General features: G+C 36.8%; 1 protein-coding gene across 1 annotated transcript in view; it reads right to left on the reverse strand.

The window, feature by feature from the left end:
- Positions 1-918: 918 nt before the first annotated feature.
- The window catches only part of LOC131038106 (cell division protein FtsY homolog, chloroplastic), a 112,074-nt gene continuing 89,472 nt past the window's right edge, over positions 919-23,520 (reverse strand). Inside the window, exon 11 of the mRNA XM_057970415.2 lies at positions 919-1,211. Coding sequence (XP_057826398.1) covers positions 1,098-1,211 — 114 coding nt within the window. The 3' untranslated portion in view covers positions 919-1,097. The remainder of the gene's footprint in view (positions 1,212-23,520) is intronic.

Genomic DNA, 23,520 nt, shown 5'->3' on the forward strand with positions numbered 1-23,520 from the left:
CTTCTCAAAATCCTATGTGGAAATTTCAAATCACTTCCAATTTTTTACAATAGCTAAGCTTTTAGCACCACATCATCAAGTATGGTGCCACATCAGCATGCTTTTTGCCAAGGTGTCCAAAACAGCCCAAAAAAAATGTGAGACCAATAGACGTGCAAAAGGCCCCAATAATTGTGCAGCTGATGTGGCATCACCTGATTGGTTACTTTTTACAATATTAGTACATTCCTAACAACTATTGGTACATTTCTTAACAAAAATTGATATTTTATGTTTCAAACAATAGGTTTTATTTGTTCAATTTTTGAAACAAACGGTATCAACAACCCTCACAACAATTGGTACATGCTCAACTACTGGTGCTCTTCCCCTATATAGAACCCGGTTCATAATAGCACTTCCATCCAACAAAAAAGTAATGAAATCTTAACATTAATTGAGTTCAATTAGAGACTTAAATGTTTCATAGCTTAATTGAGTTCAAAAGTTTAACATTCCATCATATTAAGTCTTATAATGAAGAAAGTGGAAATTATTTAGCAGGATAATATGCTATAAACATTGCCAACCGGGATAAGCTCGAGTGATAAAGAAATCCAAAGCAGGGCAACTGATGAAAATCCCCAGGGGACGTGATAAACTATTGAAATTAAGTTACATACCACATCCAACGCATAAAACAGGAAGCTGCAATGAGTGAAATCATCCAGCGAATACAAAGAGTTTTTGGTAGGAAAAAAATTCAACTTCCTAATCCCTGTTGATGACCACCTTATTCGTGAGCAGGTAATTTTATATCCAGCATTGGTCAATAGCACACTTCATCCTCGATGTCTGTACAGCAATCAAATCTTATTCTAACAGATTGCTGCATTTACGATTAAAATCACCTTAATATCCCAATAATGCTGCAACATATATACTCAATTTCACCATTTGTCAGATTAATAATGAATTTTAACTGATGTTTTAATCTCAAAATTTACACATTCCATGGCCGTTTAAACTCAACAAAAATGAACATTAGTGAAAAATTATCAAATGTTTATCTAGACAACAAATAACTCCCCATAAATATACAACTGTTCAAAGGATGCTCAAGGAAATATAGCATCAACAAATGCCTCTGGATCAAATGGCTGTAGATCGTCTAGTTGTTCTCCAATGCCAACAAACTTTACAGGTATGGCAAGAGCATCCACTACGCTTACCTGGGGAAAAAATTCAAGAATGAAAAAGGTTTAATTGTAATATATGCCAAATGAGAGACGAAATGAAAACCGTGCAATTCAAATTTGCATTGTGAAATCAGATCAGTTTTCTAGCTAACTAAACCATACTATTCCATTGTTCAATCTGATAACAGTATTCGTTCAGAAAGAAGATGATGAAATCAGTTGTAAAATTACAAATGATCTAAGGATTGTGATATTAAATCGGGGTTGTCAAAAACAATAATTCTGCAGTTGGTATTGTTTTATTAAAATATACATGTGGAAGAAGAATTGCCATATGGAAATTTTGAAAGATTTGGAATTCGAAAATTCGTTCATGAAACTCAGCCATAATTGCATTATAACACATGAAGAAATTCAGTTACTCTATCGAGCTCAAATGATTCTTCCCGGTCTATTCAATTCGGCTATTAAAATTAGATTGCATCCTATGGAAGGAATGTAAATTTCTGCCATCCAAAGCTGGAAATTTAATGTGGGAACCTAAAATTCAACATTAAGGTATAGCTCTAGAGAGGTCCTTTAATAAAAAACAGATATCCTTTGCTAATAAAATGTAATTAGAATATTTGCATTTTTCTTGAAAATCAGAGAATAGGAAAATTGTGTAAGGAAAATTTAAAGTGCAACATATACTCTTAGAAGAGACCCAACTGAGACCAATTTTAGCTCTTTTGAGGACATTTGCTCAGACTTCTGCATATTGGAACAGTCCCGTACATTCGAGAGTGGAAAACGTTGCAAAAAACAATTATTAGAGCATATCTCGACCTCCATTAGTAAATCACTTTACCTCAATCTACTTTCATTAAATTATTCAAAGATTATACTGCAGAACTGTGTTCCTCACCTTTTCTTGATTCAAATTCTCATAATAATGTAAGCGCTAACATGTTAAAATGCAGAATCTAATATGTTAGAAGAGGTAAATTTATGTTGTAATATCTCAAATTATCGACCTCTTTGATTCATTCTTTTATCCTGTCCTAATGTAATTTAAATATGGAGATTTTACATGTTAAATGATTATTATTTCTATATTATAATTGTGGATTTGATGATTTTTTCTATGCCTGTACTTACTGAATGTGTTTGATTTGTGATGTAATGTTTAACTGGTTTATTATTGTTATTCACTGTGCAAATTTTATCATGCGAGACTTGTGATGTAATCACACATCACCCCATTGTAAATGGGGACCCCCTTGTTTTTGCTTTTTAGACTAGTGTTTTGGCGTCTTAGGGTTTTGTCTCTGGTCTCTTGCCTTCGCAAATGAGTCAAGTTTTTCGAAATTTGGAGGAGTCATCAAATCAATAGGGAGAAAGAATGATCAAAATAACGTCTCAGTGCCACCGATGTGCTCAGATGGGTCAAAGTCAAAGGAGTGAAAATGCAATTTTCCTAGACCAATTCTAATAACTTCCTATTTTGTAGGAAAGTTGCTTTTTTGTTTTTTGCTTTTTCATTTTTGGCATTTTGGGCCCAATTTGAGAGCTTGCTTTTTGTTCTACTTTTTCTAAAAATAGAAAGTTAATTTTTTCTTTTTCCGGGATCGTTGGTAGTTTTTAAGTCAGAGGAAGTGTCAGGCCAGGTGAGTTCATTGTCAGGAATTTTAATAGATCATCACAAGAAAATGGCTAAGTATGGAAGAATGTCTTGTTCAACCATGAAATTCACTTCAGAAATGGAGGAATTTCTTGAAGCCCGCTCTATGCTTGATGAAATTCCTTGGACAAACGTTAAGTCTGCCCTATCCATGGAGGAATTCCATAATCTCCAGCAAAGTCCGCTCAAGAATGAAGAAAATTCCTTGTCCAATGGTGAAGTCCGCCCTTCCTTAGGGAAAATTCCTTGTTTCTATAGCAAGTCCACTCCAACATGAGGAAAATCCTTGGGTAAGCATCAAGTCCGCCTTGCAAACATTGAAGAATCCACAAAACAACATCAAGTCCACCCTATGTTTAGCATAGATTCTTTGAACAAATGCAAACTCTGCCTTGGCAACATGGAGAATTCCACAAACAAGCATGAAGTCCACCCTCTATGCATTATGGAAATTCCTCAAAGTCTGCCCAAGGTGAGGATGAGAAAATTTGGGTAAGTATGATGGATTGAAAAAATTCCCAACCAAGAAGAAAGTCCGCCCAAGGAAGATGAAGAAAAGGTTCAAAATCAAGATAAAATTAGCCATAGGGGGAAGCTTCTAGAAGAAGGCAAGAAATCACCATTGAGGTCATGAAAGCAAAAAGAAAGGAAGGTTCGAACTGATGTTCGAAATAAGACTAGATTCATTTCCAAAAAAATAAATCAAAGCAAGAGTTCACCTTCTTTATAAGCATGAGCATTGGCATTTCATTTTCTCACAAGTCACTTCTCAAGGTTAAAAGCTGAAGCTTAGGAAAGAATTTCTTTCAAACTTCAAGACAAATTTTGAAGTAAATTGCAGGTGCAAAACAATTTTTAGGAGAATTCAGACTAATTCCTACATTTGGAGGCGAAGTTGAAAGTAATTCCTCAAAGCAATTTAAGGAATTTCATCAAAATTTTCAGGTTTACAGAAGGATTGACGACAAATTTTCAGAATTTCGATTTCTTTCACACTTCAAGATTTCTTCCTTTTAGTCTGAATTTCTAATTTTCCAGACTTGCACGAGAACTTTTTCATCTCAAATTCTTCGAATTCAGTGTTTCTTTTTATGCTTTTTACAGTTTTGAAGGAAGAAAATTTCATGATCAGACTTGATTTTAATTTCTAGAATTTCATTAAGTCTGATTTTTAAGTTTAAATTTCATAAGCAGACTTGATTTCACAATTTCCAAGATTTCACTAAAACAATTTTTAGGAGAATTCAGACTAATTCCTACATTTGGAGGCGAAGTTGAAAGTAATTCCTCAAAGCAATTTAAGGAATTTCATCAAAATTTTCAGGTTTACAGAAGGATTGACTACAAATTTTCAGAATTTCAATTTCTTTCACACTTCAAGATTTCCTTCTTTTAGTCTGAATTTCTAATTTTCCAGACTTGCACGAGAACTTTTTCATCTCAAATTCTTCAAATTTCACTTAAGATCAGTGTTTCTTTTTATGCTTTTTACAGTTTTGAAGGAAGAAAATTTCATGATCAGACTTAATTTTAATTTCTAGAATTTCATTAAGTTTGATTTTTAAGTTTAAATTTCATAAGCAGACTTGATTTCACAATTTCCAAAATTTCACTGAGTCTGATTTCTAAAAATTCGTAAGTTAAATCAGAATTAACCTTCAAAATTCCTTCAAGCAACATCAACCTTAGGAATTTTCATGTTTTTTTCAGATGGTAAATGTCAACTCAAGGAGGGATTTCCAAAAAGGCGCAGATGAAGTTCAAAAACAAAGGACCACAGCTGGAGTCCAAGATTGTGACAAAGTGGAAGAAGGATGGAGATACCGACCTTGGCCATGTGGACTTCAATGACTTTAAGAAAAGGATGCATGGGCTCAATGATTGCTTTCCTTCACCATTAGCACGCAAAATGATGAGAAATGGAATTGTCCAAGCAACTGGATTTCCTCCAGCTATGCAATGCAACAAACTAATAGTAGAATGTGCCAAACATTACAACATCCAAGAGAGACAAATTATGGCACCTAATGGCAGAGCGTTGGCCTACCTTGGAGAGATGGTCATCAAGAAAGCATTCGGTATTCTAGATTATCATTCTACCATATAAAAGACCAAAGAAGAAGCCTTAAAAAAAAATTTAAGCAAAACCTATCTCTTGTACTGAAGTAATTAACAAGCAATGGTTGCATAAGCCAAGACCTCATTATTCCAAAGTGCCTTAGAAACTTTTCCAAACAGATTTTATAGAAGAGTGTGGAGACCTCATCCTATTGCTAAATAGAGTCGCAGGAAGTCCTCAAGCCTCCTCATTTGAGCCTTGGATGTATCACTTCATCGATGAAATCACCACCGGTGTCAAGATGATAAATTGGGCAAAAATAATCAGTAATAACATTGATGAGCAGCTGAAAAACTTGGAACACACAGTCCTTTTACATGAGCTCCTATGTCATTTACATGTTGTCAAGATGATACAGATATAAGGGATTGATTCACAAAGGCATTGTGGGAAACAAGGATGGTCAATTCAAAGCATATGATTGCTATCCACAATTGCAGGAGAAATCCCAATTCAAAAGAGTCAATGATACTTTCCTAATGTACATCACCATGATATTTCAAGGAGGCACTCATCAACGATTGACACAAGATGCCAAGGATTTGGTAGGCAAATTTGGATCTTGGTATACTCAATTTCCCAGATTCACATACTTGAGGGTCCAAGGATCTATAGGATGCCCTTACAAACTTCCAAGATATCCTACAAATAAAATGGTATTGCTAGAGGTCATTAGACAGCTGGATACATATGAGAAAATTCAAAGAGGCAAGAAAAAGCCTGGAATTTCTTTTCCCCTTTTCATTGGAAAAATCTGAGAATCACGTCCATCAGCACATGCAACTAATAAGGCAAATGTGGAGATGCAATGGTACCCATTCTCCTTCTATTGATCAAGGTCTAACTTTGATCCCCATCACCATATTGGGATGGTAAACAAAAGGAAGTATAAACACATAATTGATCTTGAGGATTTTTGGGCCAATGCGGCTGATGAGTATGAAATAAGAAAGAGAATGTGGTCCAGGATATCAGTAAGTATGATCAGAACAATTGAACTTTCCCCCATACTTGATCAACTCAAGGATGATGGAAATTTCACCCAACCATTCTATGAAGAAGAAAAGGATAAACCTCTTCCTACAGTAGATTGGTCAGGACCTGAGCTTTCAGATTTGGATACATTAATGGCCCAGTCATGAAATATACTAAGTGGTGAGTGGATCAGCAAACTCACAAGTTGAAAGAGAAGAATACTACCTTCACCTATGATTTAATAGGAAGCATGGATTCATGTTCTTCCGATGAGGATGAAGTGACTCATAATGTTGAGAAACCAAAAAGTGGTTATTCCAAGAAAAGGAAGGACACAGCAGAGAGTTCACTAAGGCCAAGAAGAAAGAGGACTTCAAATAAGGAAATTATATGTAAGAAACAGAGAGCAAACAATGCATCTTCCTCCACCAACACTTCTTTGGTTGAAGGAGTTGGCTCATCCACAAATAGGAACAAAGCTCCAATTGCAGACAATTTACAAATTAAGATGGAAATTCCTCCAATTTGTGAAGAACCAGTTCAACAGCAAATTGTTCCTAATAGCCTTGATAATCCAGTAACAGTAATGGATGAGGAATTGAAAAATATTGAGGTTGATATCTTGGAGGAAGATTTTCAAGAAGGAATGATTTCCACACTTCGAGGAAATGGAGAAAATGAAAAAGACAGAGAAAATGAAAGAAATGAAGGAAATGAAGTAAATGAAGAAGATGATGGCATTGAACAGCCAACGGTACCGGATTGGTTATTAGACAAAATGGAAAAGAAAGCTATTATAGAAGTCCAACCAATGGACGATTTAGTAGAGTTATTAGCCAGATTGAACCGGCCTATGGAAAAGAAGGCAAGGAAATATTCCTTAATCCATAAAGATGGCACATGATCTCGTTCAATACAGGTAGTTATTCCAAAGGTTGACAAAACAAAAGAGGAAATCACTCCTGAAGATTACGAGCTAATGACTGTGGACTTAGGTCCTGATACAAAGGAACAAGAAGTCCAAGAGTTAGATGATTCAGCCAATGCCATCAAGGAAAGGCTAAGGAAAGAAGAAGAAAAGGACGAATTCAAAGCGGAGAATGAACAATTGAAGGATTATATCCAACATTTGGTAAATTCTATTAGAAGAAAAGAGGCAGCAGTCACTCCACCTTTGGCTCTTCCACAAGAATCAGTTGAGAGCTTTGATGGCATGAAGATGGCAGCCCAAGAGGCCAAGGAATGGATTACAGAAGTTGTAGACAAGGCCATCAAATTCATGGAGGAATTGGCACAGGTCTATGGTCGGATCTCTTCATTCATATATAGAGTCCAGAGCATAGCTTAGTTTTCCCAAACTATTCAAGAAAAGACAATTCCATGTTTAGAGGTGCTAAAAGGAATCCCTAAACAAGACTTCATCAGTGGAAATGTAATTGATTCTGGCACATCATATGACTTCAGCACATGGTATCATGCCTTGGTGGCTATAGGGGAAGTATTGGAGAAGCTGAAGATTGATGGAGCCAAAATAAAAGAAACAATCAAAGTTGTCCAAAACAAGGTCTTCATCATAGTTTTTGATGTGCTTGAGAAGGAAATAGTCTGAGATAGTGACTTGGATGTAGAGAACCTGAAGACCAAGGTTCAAAGCAACTTCTACAAATCCAATTCAAAAGCAACATTTTGGCAAGGCATCCGCATTTATGTCCATTGAGGATGGTTTTCAAAAATTGGAAATGGATTGAATGACCACTTTTGCCACATGTGAAGATGAGACGGACTTCATGGAATACCAAGATCGACATTTTGCCAAGTGTCCCAATGGAAGAGCTCGACCCTATAGTGACCAAGTTCGTTGAATTTGCTGCCAAAGAAAAGGATAAGGGACGCCCTCTTCTAGAAGAAAGTTGGATTCGATAGTTGTTTATTTCTCATTGGTCCGTTTTGGATAACTATTGTAGCTCGCCTTATTTAGTATTTGATGTTTTAATCTTGGTTGTTGATCTTGGATCAATCTGGGCCATTGCTTTGTAATGGAATGCCTATATAAACCCTCCTCTTTTCATTTGTTAGAGAGAGATTTCAGAGAAATTGTTGTAGTGATACTTCTTAAGTAATTGACATAATTCATTGTTCAATATGTTGGTGAATCTTTGTCCACTTTTGCAAGTTAGCATGGTTTCTTGGCTCTCATTAGATTAGATTTGATTTCCAAGTTAATGGATTGAATGAAAGATTTGATAAAATTGCTTAGTGTGGAGTTGATGTGTTCACACTTTTTATTATTGGATAATTTTCAATTATTTTGCAAAGTTAGCTTGAACAAGTAAATGAAAACTTAACTTCTATCACTTTATTCATTGTTTGATATGTTGGTGAATGTAAGTGATATGAACATCTTTTGAGTTCCTTGGAAGATAGCACCGTTCTTATGTAGTTGTTGAATTTGGCAACACAACAATTGGTTTAAATTCCGCTTTTGAATTTTTTGTCTCCAGAGTTCATAGGATTAGCTTAGAATTAGGATTACCTTCCTAAAACCCCATCCTTTTTTTCTTTTTTTTCCAAGTCTTAGTAGAAGTAGGATTGAAAAGAACTTATTGCAAAATCGTTCCAAAAAAAAAGTTACAAGTGTCGGCAATCATCAAAATCCTTAGATCTATTTACTCTTTGAACAATTATGTAAGTCCTCCTTGAGATTACCAACAAATCACAACAAACCAACTAAGACTATCCGTACGCATTTGAGAACCTTGGAGTCGTCTTTGTGATCACACAGTTCAGCTATTTAGCAAATAGAAGATTTTGATCAAGAGAGAATAGAATATCTCTGGGTATTTTATTTTGTGTTGAACATGCATAAAAACACCACCAATAGAGACAAATGTTATTGATGGTCGTTTGACAATGCACAAGAAATATTATTTGAGGAAGGATGGAATTAGTCTTGGATTGGGTCCTATTTCACATAATAGTATCCCTCTCTCCTAAAGTTAAATTAAATTATAAATCAATTACCTTTGAATATTTCAAATAAATAAAGATGAAATAAAACACGATATTGAATTTAATTAAATGAGAAGTTAAATAGATACAAGCACACTTATCTAGCTGGTTTGCTTCAGCCCTTACCCATTCCCAATCAGAAATGGGAACACATCTCCATGGACTTCATCACTGGGCTACCTAAGGTATAGGGTAAAGACTGCATATATGTCAGTGTGGACAGGTTGACTAAGTTTGCACATTTCTTTGCAATTTCTGTGACATATATTGCAGCACAAGTAGCTGATTTGTTATTCAGAAAGATTTTCAAACTTCAAGGGATGCCCAAGAGCATAGTTAGTGATAGGGGCAACAAGTTCCTAAGCCTCTTTTAAAAATCTGCCTATATACTTTTTCATAAATCTGCCAAAAATATTTCATAAATCTGATTGCACATCTCCCATAAGATTTCTTACAATCTCTTCATCCAATATGCAGATTAACTTTCTATAGTTTTCTCTTCACTTGCTGGTGTTTTTGATATATTGTTTATTCTCCATATACACAACTCCTTCACTTGAATGATCTGCCTTTATATCTTTAATAATTATAAGAATGGAGATGTCTTAACTCTTTCTAGACAACACACCTCTTCATACACATACCTTTTGATTTTGATTTTGGCTTTATAAATCTCCTTGAAACTTCTTTAGATCTGCTCAAAACTCTCTTAGAGCTCTACTCAAAACTCTCTTTAAAGATCTGCTATAAATATGCTGATGGAGGATATGCTTCAACTCCACCCTTCACAATCTTACCTTGAACAATTTCCTTCAAGCATCTGCTTATAAACCCTTCTTCAGATCTACTTACAAGGTGTGATTCAATTCCTTTAGATCTACCCTTTAATCTAATTTAGATTTGCTCTGATATGCTTAGAAGTCTTCTCCAATATGCTGCTCTAATCTTTCTCTTAGATATCCTGCACAAAATCTGCCTTTGACAAATCTTCTACTATATTCTCTTCGCATCAATCTGCTGGTGTATATCTGATATATCTAATTGTCTTCCACACACACCTCCTCCATATTCCACAAACTCATTTTTATATCTTCATGTCTCTTGTGAAGAGAGACATCTATTTGAATAGAAGTGACCTTTTGAAAAGACATCACCTTTTGTTAACAATTCTTTATATTGATTTGTCTTTTAAAATGCTTTTATTTATCTTAAAATCAATCTGATTTTATATCTTCTTAAATTCAAATAATCTTCTTTGCAAAAAACTTATTTTATTTCCCATTCATCTTCTATTTATACCATTGCATGGTCTTATAAAGAGAGGCATCCCATTCATGTAGAAAGGTAATTCTTCAAGGGAAACATCCTTTGTTAACTAATCACAATAAGCTTACCAACAATTTTTACACACCTTTGACATCAATGATAACATTATAACAATCTTGTCCATATATCAATGATAATATGCTTAGGCAACAAAACCTTTTTTGACATGGCTTTAACATCAATGACAACTTCATCTTTATACCTTGACATCAATGACAACATTTCCAAAACTTGGCAATTCTTGGGTCCTTTAAATAGATTATGTATTGTCATGGAAAGCAATATGATCTAGTTAGAACAACTTTGATCCTTGGCTAACCATCTCAAGTCTACTTCTGTAATAAATTTATCAGTGACTAAAGATATGATTTTACTCTATCTGATATGCACTATTAATTTTGTTCATTATTTCAAGTATTCATTTTATCAGATAGGAGAGTAAACAAAGACAACATCTCTCACAGCTTTTTCCTCAGCATGTTCCCCTTCAACATCATGGTCCTATTTCTTCTCAATGGCATAATTCAGCTTCATCTTGTTAGCATAGACCCAATTCACTCCATCCATCCCCTAGCCACAGGGGCAAATACATATAATGAGATTTTTACTAATATAAGGGTTATGTGATCCTCGGAGTATCTTGCTTAACCCTCCCAACCAAAGTTTTAATACTCAAACTCGCCACGGACTTGGCAAACCAAAAAATTGGACTCGGACTCGGACTTGTGAAAGACTCACGAAAGGACTCGACAAAAAAAACGTAGGTCTACAAAAAAAAAAAAAAAAATTAATGCATTTAGAAAACATAAGAGCCATAATTGAAACATTACACATGTCATATGATCTCTAAACACTCAATATTTGAAATTTCATCATTCATACTCATATTTTCAAACTTTAAAATGAATAATAGCAGCATAAGTTTATAAATGTTTACAAAATTACATATAATGATATGTCCAAATGTGAAAAACAATAATGAACAAACTAAAGAGAAGACTACATCTTCCTCTTTGTTCTCCTAATATAGCTCAATTTTTCAAGCCTTGAGCTAGTAGTAGTAGCAGTAGGTGTTGAGGTATCTAAATGGTGAGATGATTCTTCTTCTAAATCAAAGTCCTCATCTTCGTCCTCATCTTCATCCTCCTCCATTTCATCCAAGCTGCTCCTCTCTCTATTTTTGCAAGTTCTTCTTCAGTAAGGAGGACATCATCACCATCATTTTGTTCATTGACGATCCAATCACCATATGGATCAATTTCATCCAAGTCAATGGCCTCATGTGAAACACCCTCCACCTTTCTAACTCGAAGGTGACGGTTGTACCGAACGAAGACAAGATCATTGAGGTGCTTTTGTGTCAATTTGTTTTTCTTATGTGTGAATACTCTCAAATACACTCCAATTCTATTCACACCCAGAAGCACTGCATGGCTGAGACAAAACACGGATGGCTATCTTTTGAAGATTAGGCGTGCCAGCACCATAAATCTACAAAAAATATTTAGAAATATTAGAATTGGGAAAAAAATGTAACAATCAAGTTTGTAGTTTTTTTCTTGCAGTATTGAACTAAATTTTTTACCTGGTTCTTGTTTTCCTCTCCTATCAATTGTTTGTTGTGAAGAGAAGAGTCTCCCCTCTGCACTATTGTAGATCTTGAACAATGAAAATTTCCAAATTCATAAATAGATAGTCAAAGTGTCAAACTCAATAATGAACATTTCCAAATTCATAAATAAAGATATAGCAAATGTCAAATCTCACCTCCAACTCATCAAGAACCCTGTCTCACAACTCACGATCAGGTGCCATCTTATCAATGCATGCAACAACACCTGCCATGACCTCCTCATTAGCCCTAAATAAATCAGAGAAGTGGAATTTCGGGTTCAAGAAGTAGGCGAAGGCATGTATCGGTTGGTGGAGTTGGTTTGTCCACCTACGATCAATGATGCACCAAAGGATTTCACATTTTCTTGCATTTTTGCGATAGTAATGTGAAATGGCCTCTTTGGCCCTATCCATGGCCTCATAAATGAAACCCATTGGCATGCCCTCTCCATCCACCATACGAAGAACCCTTACCAAAGGTTTTGTTACCTAAAAAAAATGAAAACAAAATTTAAATTAGTACAAAATTAACCCCTAAAAAGTAAAATCAGCAAATAGATTATCTTGTGTAAAGTTTACGTTGTGTTTGTTACTTACAGCAGTCAACTCCTCTCTCCACTTTTGGTGAACCCTTCATCAAAAACAATGCTTACAATCTTCTCTACTTCAGGTCTTTTTGAGTATGTAGATTCCAACCAAGCATCAAACACAAACATCTGCTTAAGATGAGGAATGGCACCAAGAATGCTCTGCAAAGTGATGAAGTGGCTAGCAAATTGTGTCACTCCAGGTCGCACAAGGTCCTTGCCATTTGTGTGTTTTCTCATCAAAGCAAGGACCCAAGTATGGTTGTAGATGAATTTGGTGACACTTCTTGCATCTTCAACCACCTTTTTCACCCATCCAATCTTCCCAATGTCCTCTAACAACAATTCCAAGCAATGTGCAGCACAATGACTCCATGTAATCGTAGGATGCCTCTCCATAAGCATTCTACCTGCAGATACATATGCAGCTACGTTGTCCATGACAATTTGGACAACATTCTCAACTCCAACTTCCTGAATCACCCCATCCAATAGATTACACAAAGGCTTTGCACTTTTAATTTCATTTGAGGCATCTAAAGACTTTAGGAATACCATTGAACCATTTGAAGCCACCAAGAAGTTGAGAAGAGTCCTATTCCGTCCATCTGTCCATCCATCCGATAAAATGCTACATCCTTTTATCCTCCAAAATTTGTTATGATCATCAACCACAGCTTGTGTATTTCTTACAGCTTGCTCTAGCAATGGCCCACTGAAGTCATGACCTGTTGGGGCCTTAAACCCCTTACCTGCAACTGTTAATGCATTAACCAAACCTTCCCAATACACATTGTTTTCCGCATTGAAAGGTATATTATTTTAAAACCAAAAGTTTGATGCTGCTATCATTGCTTGTTCATGCTTCTCTCTATTCCATCTTGTACCTTCAAGTGAAGGTTGTTCTCCTGGAACATTGAGTGGAACAAAAAAATTAGGGTCTGATCTAACAATTGTGCCACTAGCCTCACCCTCATTGTCACCAAAAGATGAAAGTGATTGACGTAAATTTGGGCTTCCACGACCATGAGTGTGACCAAGGGGACACGAAGAGGACAACGTGGGATTCATTGCAGCTGCTATGGCTTCTTTTGTTTTTTGCTTTTCTTCCTTTTGCATATCATGCTCAGCAAGAAGGGCCTTCGTCTCTCTAATAATCTCCGGAGTTGTTTTGGGGCATATCTCCACACCATATCCAAGTATTTGTGCAAGGTGGTATTTTAATCTATTTATTCCACCAGTCATCCATTTTGTACATTCGGTGCAAGTGACTTCTCCCTTTTTGTTTCTTGGTATCCCATACTTCCATGCTTTGTCTTTTTGTCTTCATGGCCTTGGGGTTGTGTTGTGAGGTATTCACACATCGCCCCATTGCAAATGGGGACCCCCCACTTTTTTCTGCTTTCTAGGTAGTGTTAGAGTCCTTAGCTATTAACCTTTGCATTGAAGAGGTATAGATAGTCAGGAAGCTAGGAGTCAAGTGCATAGCCTTGTGTGAGAGGTGAAGTCGATGAGTTTGTTAGCCTTTAGTAACGTCTTGATCACATGAGAAGTAAGCCCATCGTGAGTTCAAACAAAGAATGAATGAGAAAACACTAAGTGCCAAATTTCAAATAACTTCATGTGCTTAACACTCAAAGTGAAATCCTTCCTAAGGCCTCATGTTGAGCATGCTATGATGTTATGAAGTTGGGAAAATGAGTGTAAGTGAGCAAAGGGGGTTAGAATGTTGATTTTGAAGTTCACTTAAAGTGCTCCTTTTTTGGAGCAAATTCCACTTCATGTGCTCTTTAATAGGAGCGAATTTCCCTTTTAGGCCTTCATGAGGTAAATTTGGCATGTTTTTGTGAATGAAAGTTTGAAAAACCCAAGGATTGAATTGATGAAACAATGAAGTAATGAAGGGAGAGTTCATTTTGGTTTTAACTTCATGTTTAAGCCCAGGGGAGCGAACCTCAAGTTCAAGCCCAAGGGAGCGAACTTCATGTTCAAACCTAGGAGAGTGAACTTCATGTCTTGTGGAGGGAGAGTGAACTTCATGAGAATGAGTTTGGGAGCGAATTTCATGTGGTGACCTCCAAGAGCGAACTTCATATGCAAAGGCAATGGAGCGAATTTTACTTCATGTATTCCTAAATGAGAGCGAATTTCCTTCATTTGCCCAAGAGATGATGTGAGAGTATTTACCTTGAGCCGATCTAATTTTGAGTTGAAAGAGAACTTCATGTTCAAGCCTATAGGAGCGAACTTCATGTTCAAGCCTACAAGAGCAAACTTCATGTTCAAGCATAGAGGAGAGAACTTCATCTTCTAGCATAGAGGCGCGAACTTCATCTTCCGGCATAGAGGAGAGAACTTCATCTTCAAGGCAAGGGGAGGAAACTTCATCTTCAAGGTAGGGAGAGTGAACTTCACGTTCAAGCCAAGGGGAACGAACTTCATGTGGAAGCTAAGTAGAGCGAACTTCATGTGCATGTGATCAAGAGAGAAATTGCAAGATTGTTTATGAGAACATTGCTTTCAACTGATTTAATGCTTGGAAGGAGAGATTTTGAAGGTTACTTCGTGTGCTCTCATATTGGAGCGAACTTCATGTTCAAGGCAGGGGGAGTGAACTTCATGTTTAAGGTAGGGGGAGTGAACTTCATGTTCAAGCCAAGTAAGGGTAACTTCGTGAGCAAGGTGATTGGAGCGAACTTCATGTGCACACCATTTGGAGCAAATTTCCTCTAGAGGCCTTCCCTAAAGATAGTTTATCATGTTTGCATCAATAAATGGTGGGAAGACTCAATGTTAGAACCCATAGAATGAAGGGAAATGAATGAAAGCGAGTTCAAAGGCAAGTTTAAGGGTAACTTCATGAGCATCAGGGTTGGAGCGAACTTCAAGTGCTCTTCTCTAAGAGCGAAAAACAACTTCAAGTGTTCCTTCATGAGAGCGAATTTTCTCTAAATCCTCTTACCAAACCTGCAAAACACATAAAATCAAAGAATATATCAAGTTAAAAGAACTATCAAGGTTATATATTATGTGTATTTGATGCCATACTTGTTTTGTTTTGCAGATATGAAAGGAAGATGATGCAAATTGCAAAGCAGCACCTTGAAGAAATGAGAGAGGGAAGATTGCAAGACTCCGCCACCATGCAAGTTCAAGAAGAAAACTTCATCAGCGAGCACAATGGTATCAAGGAAGGAAGAATCTCAACTCTCACCACACTATGGAGACATGAAGAGATCAAAGGAGTGCGAAGGAGTGCGAAGGAGAAGTTATACGATCACCACAAGGCAAGCGAGGATGAAGGAAGGACTTAGCTACCTCAATATTTCCCATCACACCAAACATCAAGCAAGCTTGTAATGTTGGGTATCAAATCTCCCAACTCTACAAGCGAATTGAAGTGGCATCCTGTTGATGTGTTTTTTATGCACATGCGAGCATAGAATAAAATACAAAGGTATCTTATCCTCTCTTGAACAAAGTTTCCTCGAATGCTGAAGATTTCGCCTAAGGATCAATCAAGGCAACTCCAAGGTTCTTGTATATAGAGTCTCTACATGTGGATAAGCTCAATTTGGTCTAATGTGATTATGCTGGAATCATAAGGGGACTTACATTCGAATGCCTGAGCGTCTGATTTGTTGGAACTCAAGTCCTATCTACTGGCTGGAAGATAAAGAAATATCAAAAGATACAAGGCTTAGAAAGTCTACTCTAAGACCTAGAATGTGAGAAGATGGATGAATGACTAGTTGGAGTCCTACTGGGCTAGGTCTCACCAACAAACTGAACAATTCCACACCAACTCAGTGCGATCTTCTAAGGGATGCTTCGAATATGTTCAAATTGTTACACCATCTGACACTAATCACCATTCAAGTTAATGCATGAACAATAGACACGTAACGACTTGAGATTAAGCTCATTCAATGCCAGTTGACCACGCAGGGCGCACTTACAATCAGCAAGAGGCTAGTGGTTTGGACTAGGCAGATTCCACGCAAGTGTATTCAATAACTTCCTTCATTCAATCTAATTATCTATCATCTAAAACGAAGATTCAACAAGAGACCATGCATACTGCAAAGAAACGATACATTTCACCATAACTTCACTGAAAATGGAGTTCATTTACAATTTAGGCAACAATTTCTTGCCTTTTCCTCCTATTCTATTCTAATTGCTATCTACTCACTATTCTAGCTACTAACTCTTGACTAACTATTAACTATCAACTCACTATTGACTAATAGCTATTCTAACCACTATTAGCTAACTATTAACTATTAACCCTTACAAATGAAGAGCCAGAGCTTTATATAGGGAGCTCTTTACAATTTGATGGCTCTGATTGATTTAGAATGAATGGCTAGGATTACAAGATGGAAACCCTAATTAGGGTTTGTTACAACAAACTCCCCTAGCCAATGAGAAAATTACATTTCATGAGTGTGGATCAATAGATGTTAGGGATAGGTGCCTCGAAGTTTGTGCCATCACTGGTGAGTCAGGTACATTGAATCTGGACATGCTGAGGTGGAGCTATCTGACTGGAGGAATAGTGACTGGGATGCCACCTTGTCTGGTACTTGCTTGTATCTCTTTTGATACTCAATTTGGTGATGCTAAGAAGCTAACTCTGATTAACTCTTCTGAAACTATCTGCTTCTTCAATGTACCCTTGCACTGACCTCGGTGATCCTCCTTCGTCCTTGATGTACTCGATGAATGATGTACCTCCTTGACTCCCATGTGTTTGATGAAGCCTCCTTCCCAGTCAAGTCACTCCTCCTCTGGTAGCTCATATCGCTTTGAAGTTTTATAAGATCTTTCTTCTGATATCTTGTGGTTTCTCCATGTGGTAGAATGAAGATCTTGAGGATAGCTTGCAACTCCTTGAACACTTGAAGTCTTCCAACACTTTAGAAGCACCTTGAGTCCTCCTCCATGCATTTGAAGTGTCCTTAATGATGATGAAACTCAACGAGGTCGCCCTTGTCCTAGCCTGATCTTCCTTCTAGCCCGGTCTTCTTGATCTACAAAGGAAACAAAAGATGATTAAGAATACATGATATATATTCATTCTAACATGGCATTTCTTACCTTAAATCATCAATAAGAAGATATTTGAATCAATTTCCCTTGAAGCTAGGAGGAAAAGACACACTTTAAAAGAAATTCGCTTTTGTACCTTAGAGAGGGTCAAGAGCGAATTTGACATTTGTGGATAAATTCATCAAGTTTACTCATTTCTACTAGCTCAAACCATGATTATAGGTCCTTAAGGCTTGGATGAGGTCATTATTCTTTATGTAAAGTTCTTGAACCAAGGATTCTACCCAAATTGGAGGTGAGATGTAGATTTTGAAAGAATTTGCTCCCGTACCTTTGGAAAGGTCAGGAGCGAATTTGATCCTCTAGGCTCAATTCATACTCCTTTCCACTTAGTCTTGTCTTAGACTTGTCTTTTTTGAATCCCTTCCTTGCCATGTATGCCCACCATTTGATGTCCCTAGTGAAGAAATAAGCCATTTTAAGGATTTCGCTCTGGACCCTTTGGAAGGGTCAGGAGCGAAATTTGCATTTTAGGCCCAAATCCTCCACCTTTTCACCCCCCAATTGCTTCCAAGGCATAATGACATCCTAGCTAAGGCTTCAAGGCACAAAATTAGTTCAAATTTGAAGCAAAGGGAGGATTCTATAAAATTTCGCTTTGGACCCTTTGGAAGGGTCAGGAGCGAATTTTGTCAGGCCCAAATCCTCCACCTTTTCACCCCTCAATTGCTTCCAAGGCATGATGGCATCCTAGCTAAGGCTTCAAGGCACAAAATTAGTTCAAATTTGAAGCAAAGGGAGGATTCTATAAAATTTCGCTCTAGACCCTTTGGAAGGGTCAGGAGCGAATTTTGTCTTTTACCCTCAAATCCATCATTGCCTTTACTTCCATTCAGTTCTTAAGGCAAGTATATATCCATCATCCCTCAACCATGTCCTAGGAACAAAGATCTTGGTTTGAACAAGGAGGAAAATAGTGTTTTAAGAAATTTCGCTCTGGACCCTTTGGAAGGGTTAGGAGCGAAATTCTTCCTTAGGCTCATTTCACACTTCTTTTTTCTCTTAAATCACCTTAAACTTGCCTTATCAGACCTCCTCTTATCATGATCAAGTCAATTTGCCATCAATTTATCTTAAAACAAGGTTCTTTTAGTGCATTAGGCAAAACAGAGAGTCTTGCTAGGAATTTCGCTCTGGACCCTTTGGAAGGGTTAGGAGCGAAATTTACATTTTGCTTGATTTTCCTTCACAAAACTCCATTTATTATCCTTTAATCATCAAAAACAAGTGTTTTGTCTTCAAAAATGCTTGGGAAAGAGTAAGTTCATAGGTTTGAGCAAGATATAATGTTTTATGGAGGAATTCGCTGTGGACCCTTTGGAAGGGTTAGGAGCGAAATTCTCTTTTTGGCTAAATTCTCATCCTTTTTCACTTAGCCTGCTTTAGACTTGTCTTTTTTGAATCCCTTCCTTGCCATGTATGCCCACCATTTGATGTCCCTAGTCAAGAAATAAGCCATTTGAAGGATTTAGCTCTGGACCCTTTGGAAGGGTCAAGAGCTTAAAAAATTTCGCTTTGGACCCTTTGGAAGGGTCAAGAGCGAAATTTGCAATTATGGTCAAATCCTTAACTTTTCATCACTTCACTTTGTTTCACACATCAATACTCTCTCAACTACACCATAGGGATAAGGTTTATGAGGCAAATTTGGACCAAGAAGGGAGCTATAAGGAAATTCGCTCTGGACCCTTTGGAAGGGTCAAGAGTGAATTTGAGGAATTAGTCTTAAATACCTTCCAAACACTCAATCTTCACCCTTATTCACATTATTCTCACCTCAAGACATGCTAACAAATCACTTTAAGGAGGTGCCTAGCTCAAAACGTTGGATCAAAAGTGCATCTTAACCATTTCGCTTAGGTACCTTTGGAAGGACAGGACCTATCTAGGAATTTCACTTTGGACCCTTTGGAAGGGTCAGGAGCGAAATTTTGCTTTTTTGCATAAATTCCTCACTTTTCCTCATTTCACTTGGTTGCAACTCATTTCCAAAGGCATAGATAGATCATTTTTCATTCAATCAAGGCATGGAATCAAGGATTTTAACCCATGTTAGAAGCAGGAGAGGTTTTTAGAGAAATTCGCTCTGGACCCTTTGGAAGGGTTAGGAGCGAAATTCATGTTTTAGGTTCAATTTCCTCATCCCATCTCGTTCCAACTTGTTCACAAGGCAAAAAAAAGCTCATTCCTCACTCAGTCAAGATGTAGGAGCAAGCTTTGAGGTCTAGACTAGGACCAAAAGAGGTTTCTACGGAAATTCGCTCAAATTCTTCATCACTTCCTTGACTAAATGCCCTAGGTCTTAAAGGCAAGGCCACCCTTGGATTTTCACTTAGACTCATGGCAAGGTACAAAGATTCCCCTATTCCCAATCAAGACTTAACAAGCTCCCATGCCTAACCAAGAGGAAACCCTCAATAGAGACCCTGACATGGACCACCTACTGACCAAATTGAACTTACGCAGACCACCCTATCTTAATGAGCCCTCTGGCAACTCTCAAATGCAAAGGCAAATAGCCAAGAACCTAAAAGACCAAGAAAACTAGCCCTAGAAAGCAAAAAAAGCAAGGGTCCCGATTTACAATGGGGCGATGTGTGAATACGTCACAACACATCCTAGTCACTATCTCCACCAATCAAAGGAGTTCCACATCAACACGTCTTGATTCAATGGACTTGACTCGACCACGATGACACAAACTTTGAGGCACCTACCCCTATTATCTATTGGTTGAATATTCCAGCGGGGACATGTGTCCAAATGATGTAATTATTTCATTGGCCAAAATAGAGTTTGTTGTAACAAACCCTAATTAGGGTTTTCATTGTAAAATTTCACCCATTGATCTCAAATTGATCTGAGCCATTGAATTGTATTGAGAGCATTATAAAAGGCTCAAGCTCTTCATTTGTAAAGGTTAATAGGGAATAGAGAGAATAGAAAAATAGATAGTTTTAGAGGAATGGAATAGTCAATAGCAATTATAGTACATGTTAGATTAGGACAAGGCAAAGATTGTTGCCAAACCTTGTTGTAAAGAACAATTGATTTCATTGAAGTTAAGGTGAATTTGATTTGTTGCTTCAACAACTTGCATAGTCTTTACTTCTCAATTTATTTTCATGTTGATTAGATTGGATGGAGGAAATTGTTGAATGCATTTGTGCGGAATCCATTTCGTCCATACCACTAGCCTCTTGCTAATTGTAAGTGTGCCTTGCATGGTCAAATGGAGTGATATGAGCTTAACTTCAGATTGTTATGCGTCCATTATTTATGCATTAACTTGAATGGCGATCGATGTGCGATGATAATGACTTGAATATCTTTGAATTGTCCCTTAGAAGATTGCACTGAGCTTGTGTCTAATTGTTCAATTTGATGGTGATACCTCTGTTGTCCTCATTTTTGTTTTCAAAAATGAAGGACCATTACATGAAATTTTTGTGAAAAAATGAAAAAAAAAATTACTCTATGGCACGCTTCCCGAGGCAAAATTTCGACTAATCCTTGGACTGGCTTAATCCTCAGTCCATCCTCGAACTACGTTTCGAATTTCATCAAATTCTGGGTTCGTTTGCTATGTCTTTCCTTCAGTCGGGTTTTAAAACCCCAACTGCAGGTGGAGAATTTTCTTCAAACTGCAAGTTTTAATGATATTCATTGTTTTGGTCTTTGTAGGGGAATTTTTGACCAATTACATGTGCACTTTTATTTCAAATATGTTACTTGTAATTTGTTTTAAATTTCCCCTTTGTTGTTTTTATCTTTTTATTGTTTTTTGGTCATTTTTAGTTAAAATAGGGATTTTTTGGCTCAACTGCAAGTAAACTTGCAGTTTGGTCAAAAAACCCCTACTTTAATGGTTTTCACATGTAATAGGGATTTTAAATCCCCATTACATATGTGCAAGTAAACTTGCAATTTGGTCAAAAAACCCCTACTTTAATGGTTTTCACATGTAATAGGGATTTTAAATCCCCATTACATATGTGCAAGTAAACTTGCAGTTTGGTGAAAAAACCCCTACTTTAATGGTTTTTGCATGTAATAGGGATTTTAAATCCCCATTACATATGTGCAAGCAAGTATAACTTGTTGAAGGGATTTTATTTCCCATTTACAAGTATTTAAAACTTGCAGTTTGCTCCAAAAAACCCGATTTTGCCTTGTAAGTGAAAAAGTGACAATTTAAAACTTGCACTTTGGTCCAAAAAACCCGATTTTGCTCATAAAGTGCATTTTTGACATTTTAAACTTGCTATTTGGCCAAAAAATCCCGATTTTGCCTAACATGTTGAAAAAGTGAAATTTTAAACTTGTCATATCCTCCAAAAAACCCGATTTTCATTGTTTCATACATTTTAAACTTGCTATTTGTTCCAAAAAACCCGAATTGCAAGGAAAAAACATGTTTTTTGAAGATTTCTAGCAAATTTTTGTGGAGATTTTTTGGGAGATAGAAGGCGTTTTGGATTCCTTCCTATTTCCATGCATTTTTAGACACCTTTCACGCCACATGGAGGTTAAGTTTGCTGGTTTTTAGGTTTATAACAGCAAACACGTTTTTGCTAAAAATCCACGTTTTTCTTCATTAAAAATGCCACGAATCAGCAATGTTATGAATCGTTTTGGCTTGGTATGCTAAGGTATTGAGGTTAGAAAGAGTCTTGGCCATTTTCCATGCCATTTCTCATGCATTTGCTGCCACGTTTTTCAGTTTTTGCCATTTTTTCAAAAACGTGGCTAGGGTTTTGGAATACGGTTAATTTCTTTTTAAGAGATATTCTTCTTTATTTCAAAGATTGATTATCTTTTGGAGAGGCATTTTCACATTGGAGCAAGGTAAGATTTATTTTCTTCTTGTTTCTTTTTTCTTGTTTTCTTGTTTTTTTTCTTTCTAGTTGTAAATTTGTAAATGGTTGGTTCTTCCCCAAAAATCAGATTTTGTGAGAGAGATTTTCCCTTTTGTAAAGCAATTTTAGAATTGCATTGTTCTTCCCCATTTTCCCTCTTTACTTGTATTCGGGATTTTAAATTCCGATTACAAGTTGGATGAAAATCATTGTTCTTCCCTTACGGATAAAAGATTTAACCATCTTTTTTTTGAAATCCGGGTTGCAAGTTGAAAGTTCTTCCCATTTTTGCATTGGCAAAGTTCCAAGTGATCTTCTTGAAATTCATTTTTACCTATCCGCTTCCAATTCCCTCATCCGTACATACCAATTCATCCACTCATTTCACATCTTCATTCATTTTCCCCATTTAAAGTCTACTTGCAGTCAGCCATCCAGAACCCGAAATTGGTCCAAAATGCACTCAAAAAACACTTGAAAATGAGTTTTAAAGGACCAATTACAAGTGCAAACTTGTAGTTACCCATTACACATATGAAGTTGCATGTTTGTTCCCACATTTGCAAGTTAATGCTCTTGTTTTTCCCACACATGTAATGCAGCTTCCAAAACCCGAAATTCACTTGTGAGCCCATTTTCGCATCAATTTATCCCTTCCCTTGTCAGTCCGGTTTGCACACACGATCTACCAAATCAATGGATTAAGGCATGGGCCTTATTTTGCAAGAAGATTTCAAGAATGAAGGATGATACAAAGAAGAAATACAACAACAATTCATGGTTGAGAGCATAAAATGCTTTCAAGACAAAGATGGTCATGACATGAAAAGAGGAAGGCAGCCCGTTCCCTCTTGAAAAGCTAGTATTACCCCAAGCAAGAAGACAAGGATGCAAGTTCCCGTTCCGGTTCAAGATGTCTTTACCAATCTAGAATACTTCAAGTTCTAGCATCCTGAAGCGACATGAAGATCATCACAGACAAAGGATGATGCAGTTAGAGTCGTGTCTTTAGACACATGGAATAGTTTTAGTTATGCATTTGTAATCTCGTTTTGACAAGTTACATGTAAAAATA

Source organism: Cryptomeria japonica, chromosome 11 (assembly GCF_030272615.1).
Source record: "Cryptomeria japonica chromosome 11, Sugi_1.0, whole genome shotgun sequence".
NCBI lineage: Eukaryota > Viridiplantae > Streptophyta > Pinopsida > Cupressales > Cupressaceae > Cryptomeria > Cryptomeria japonica.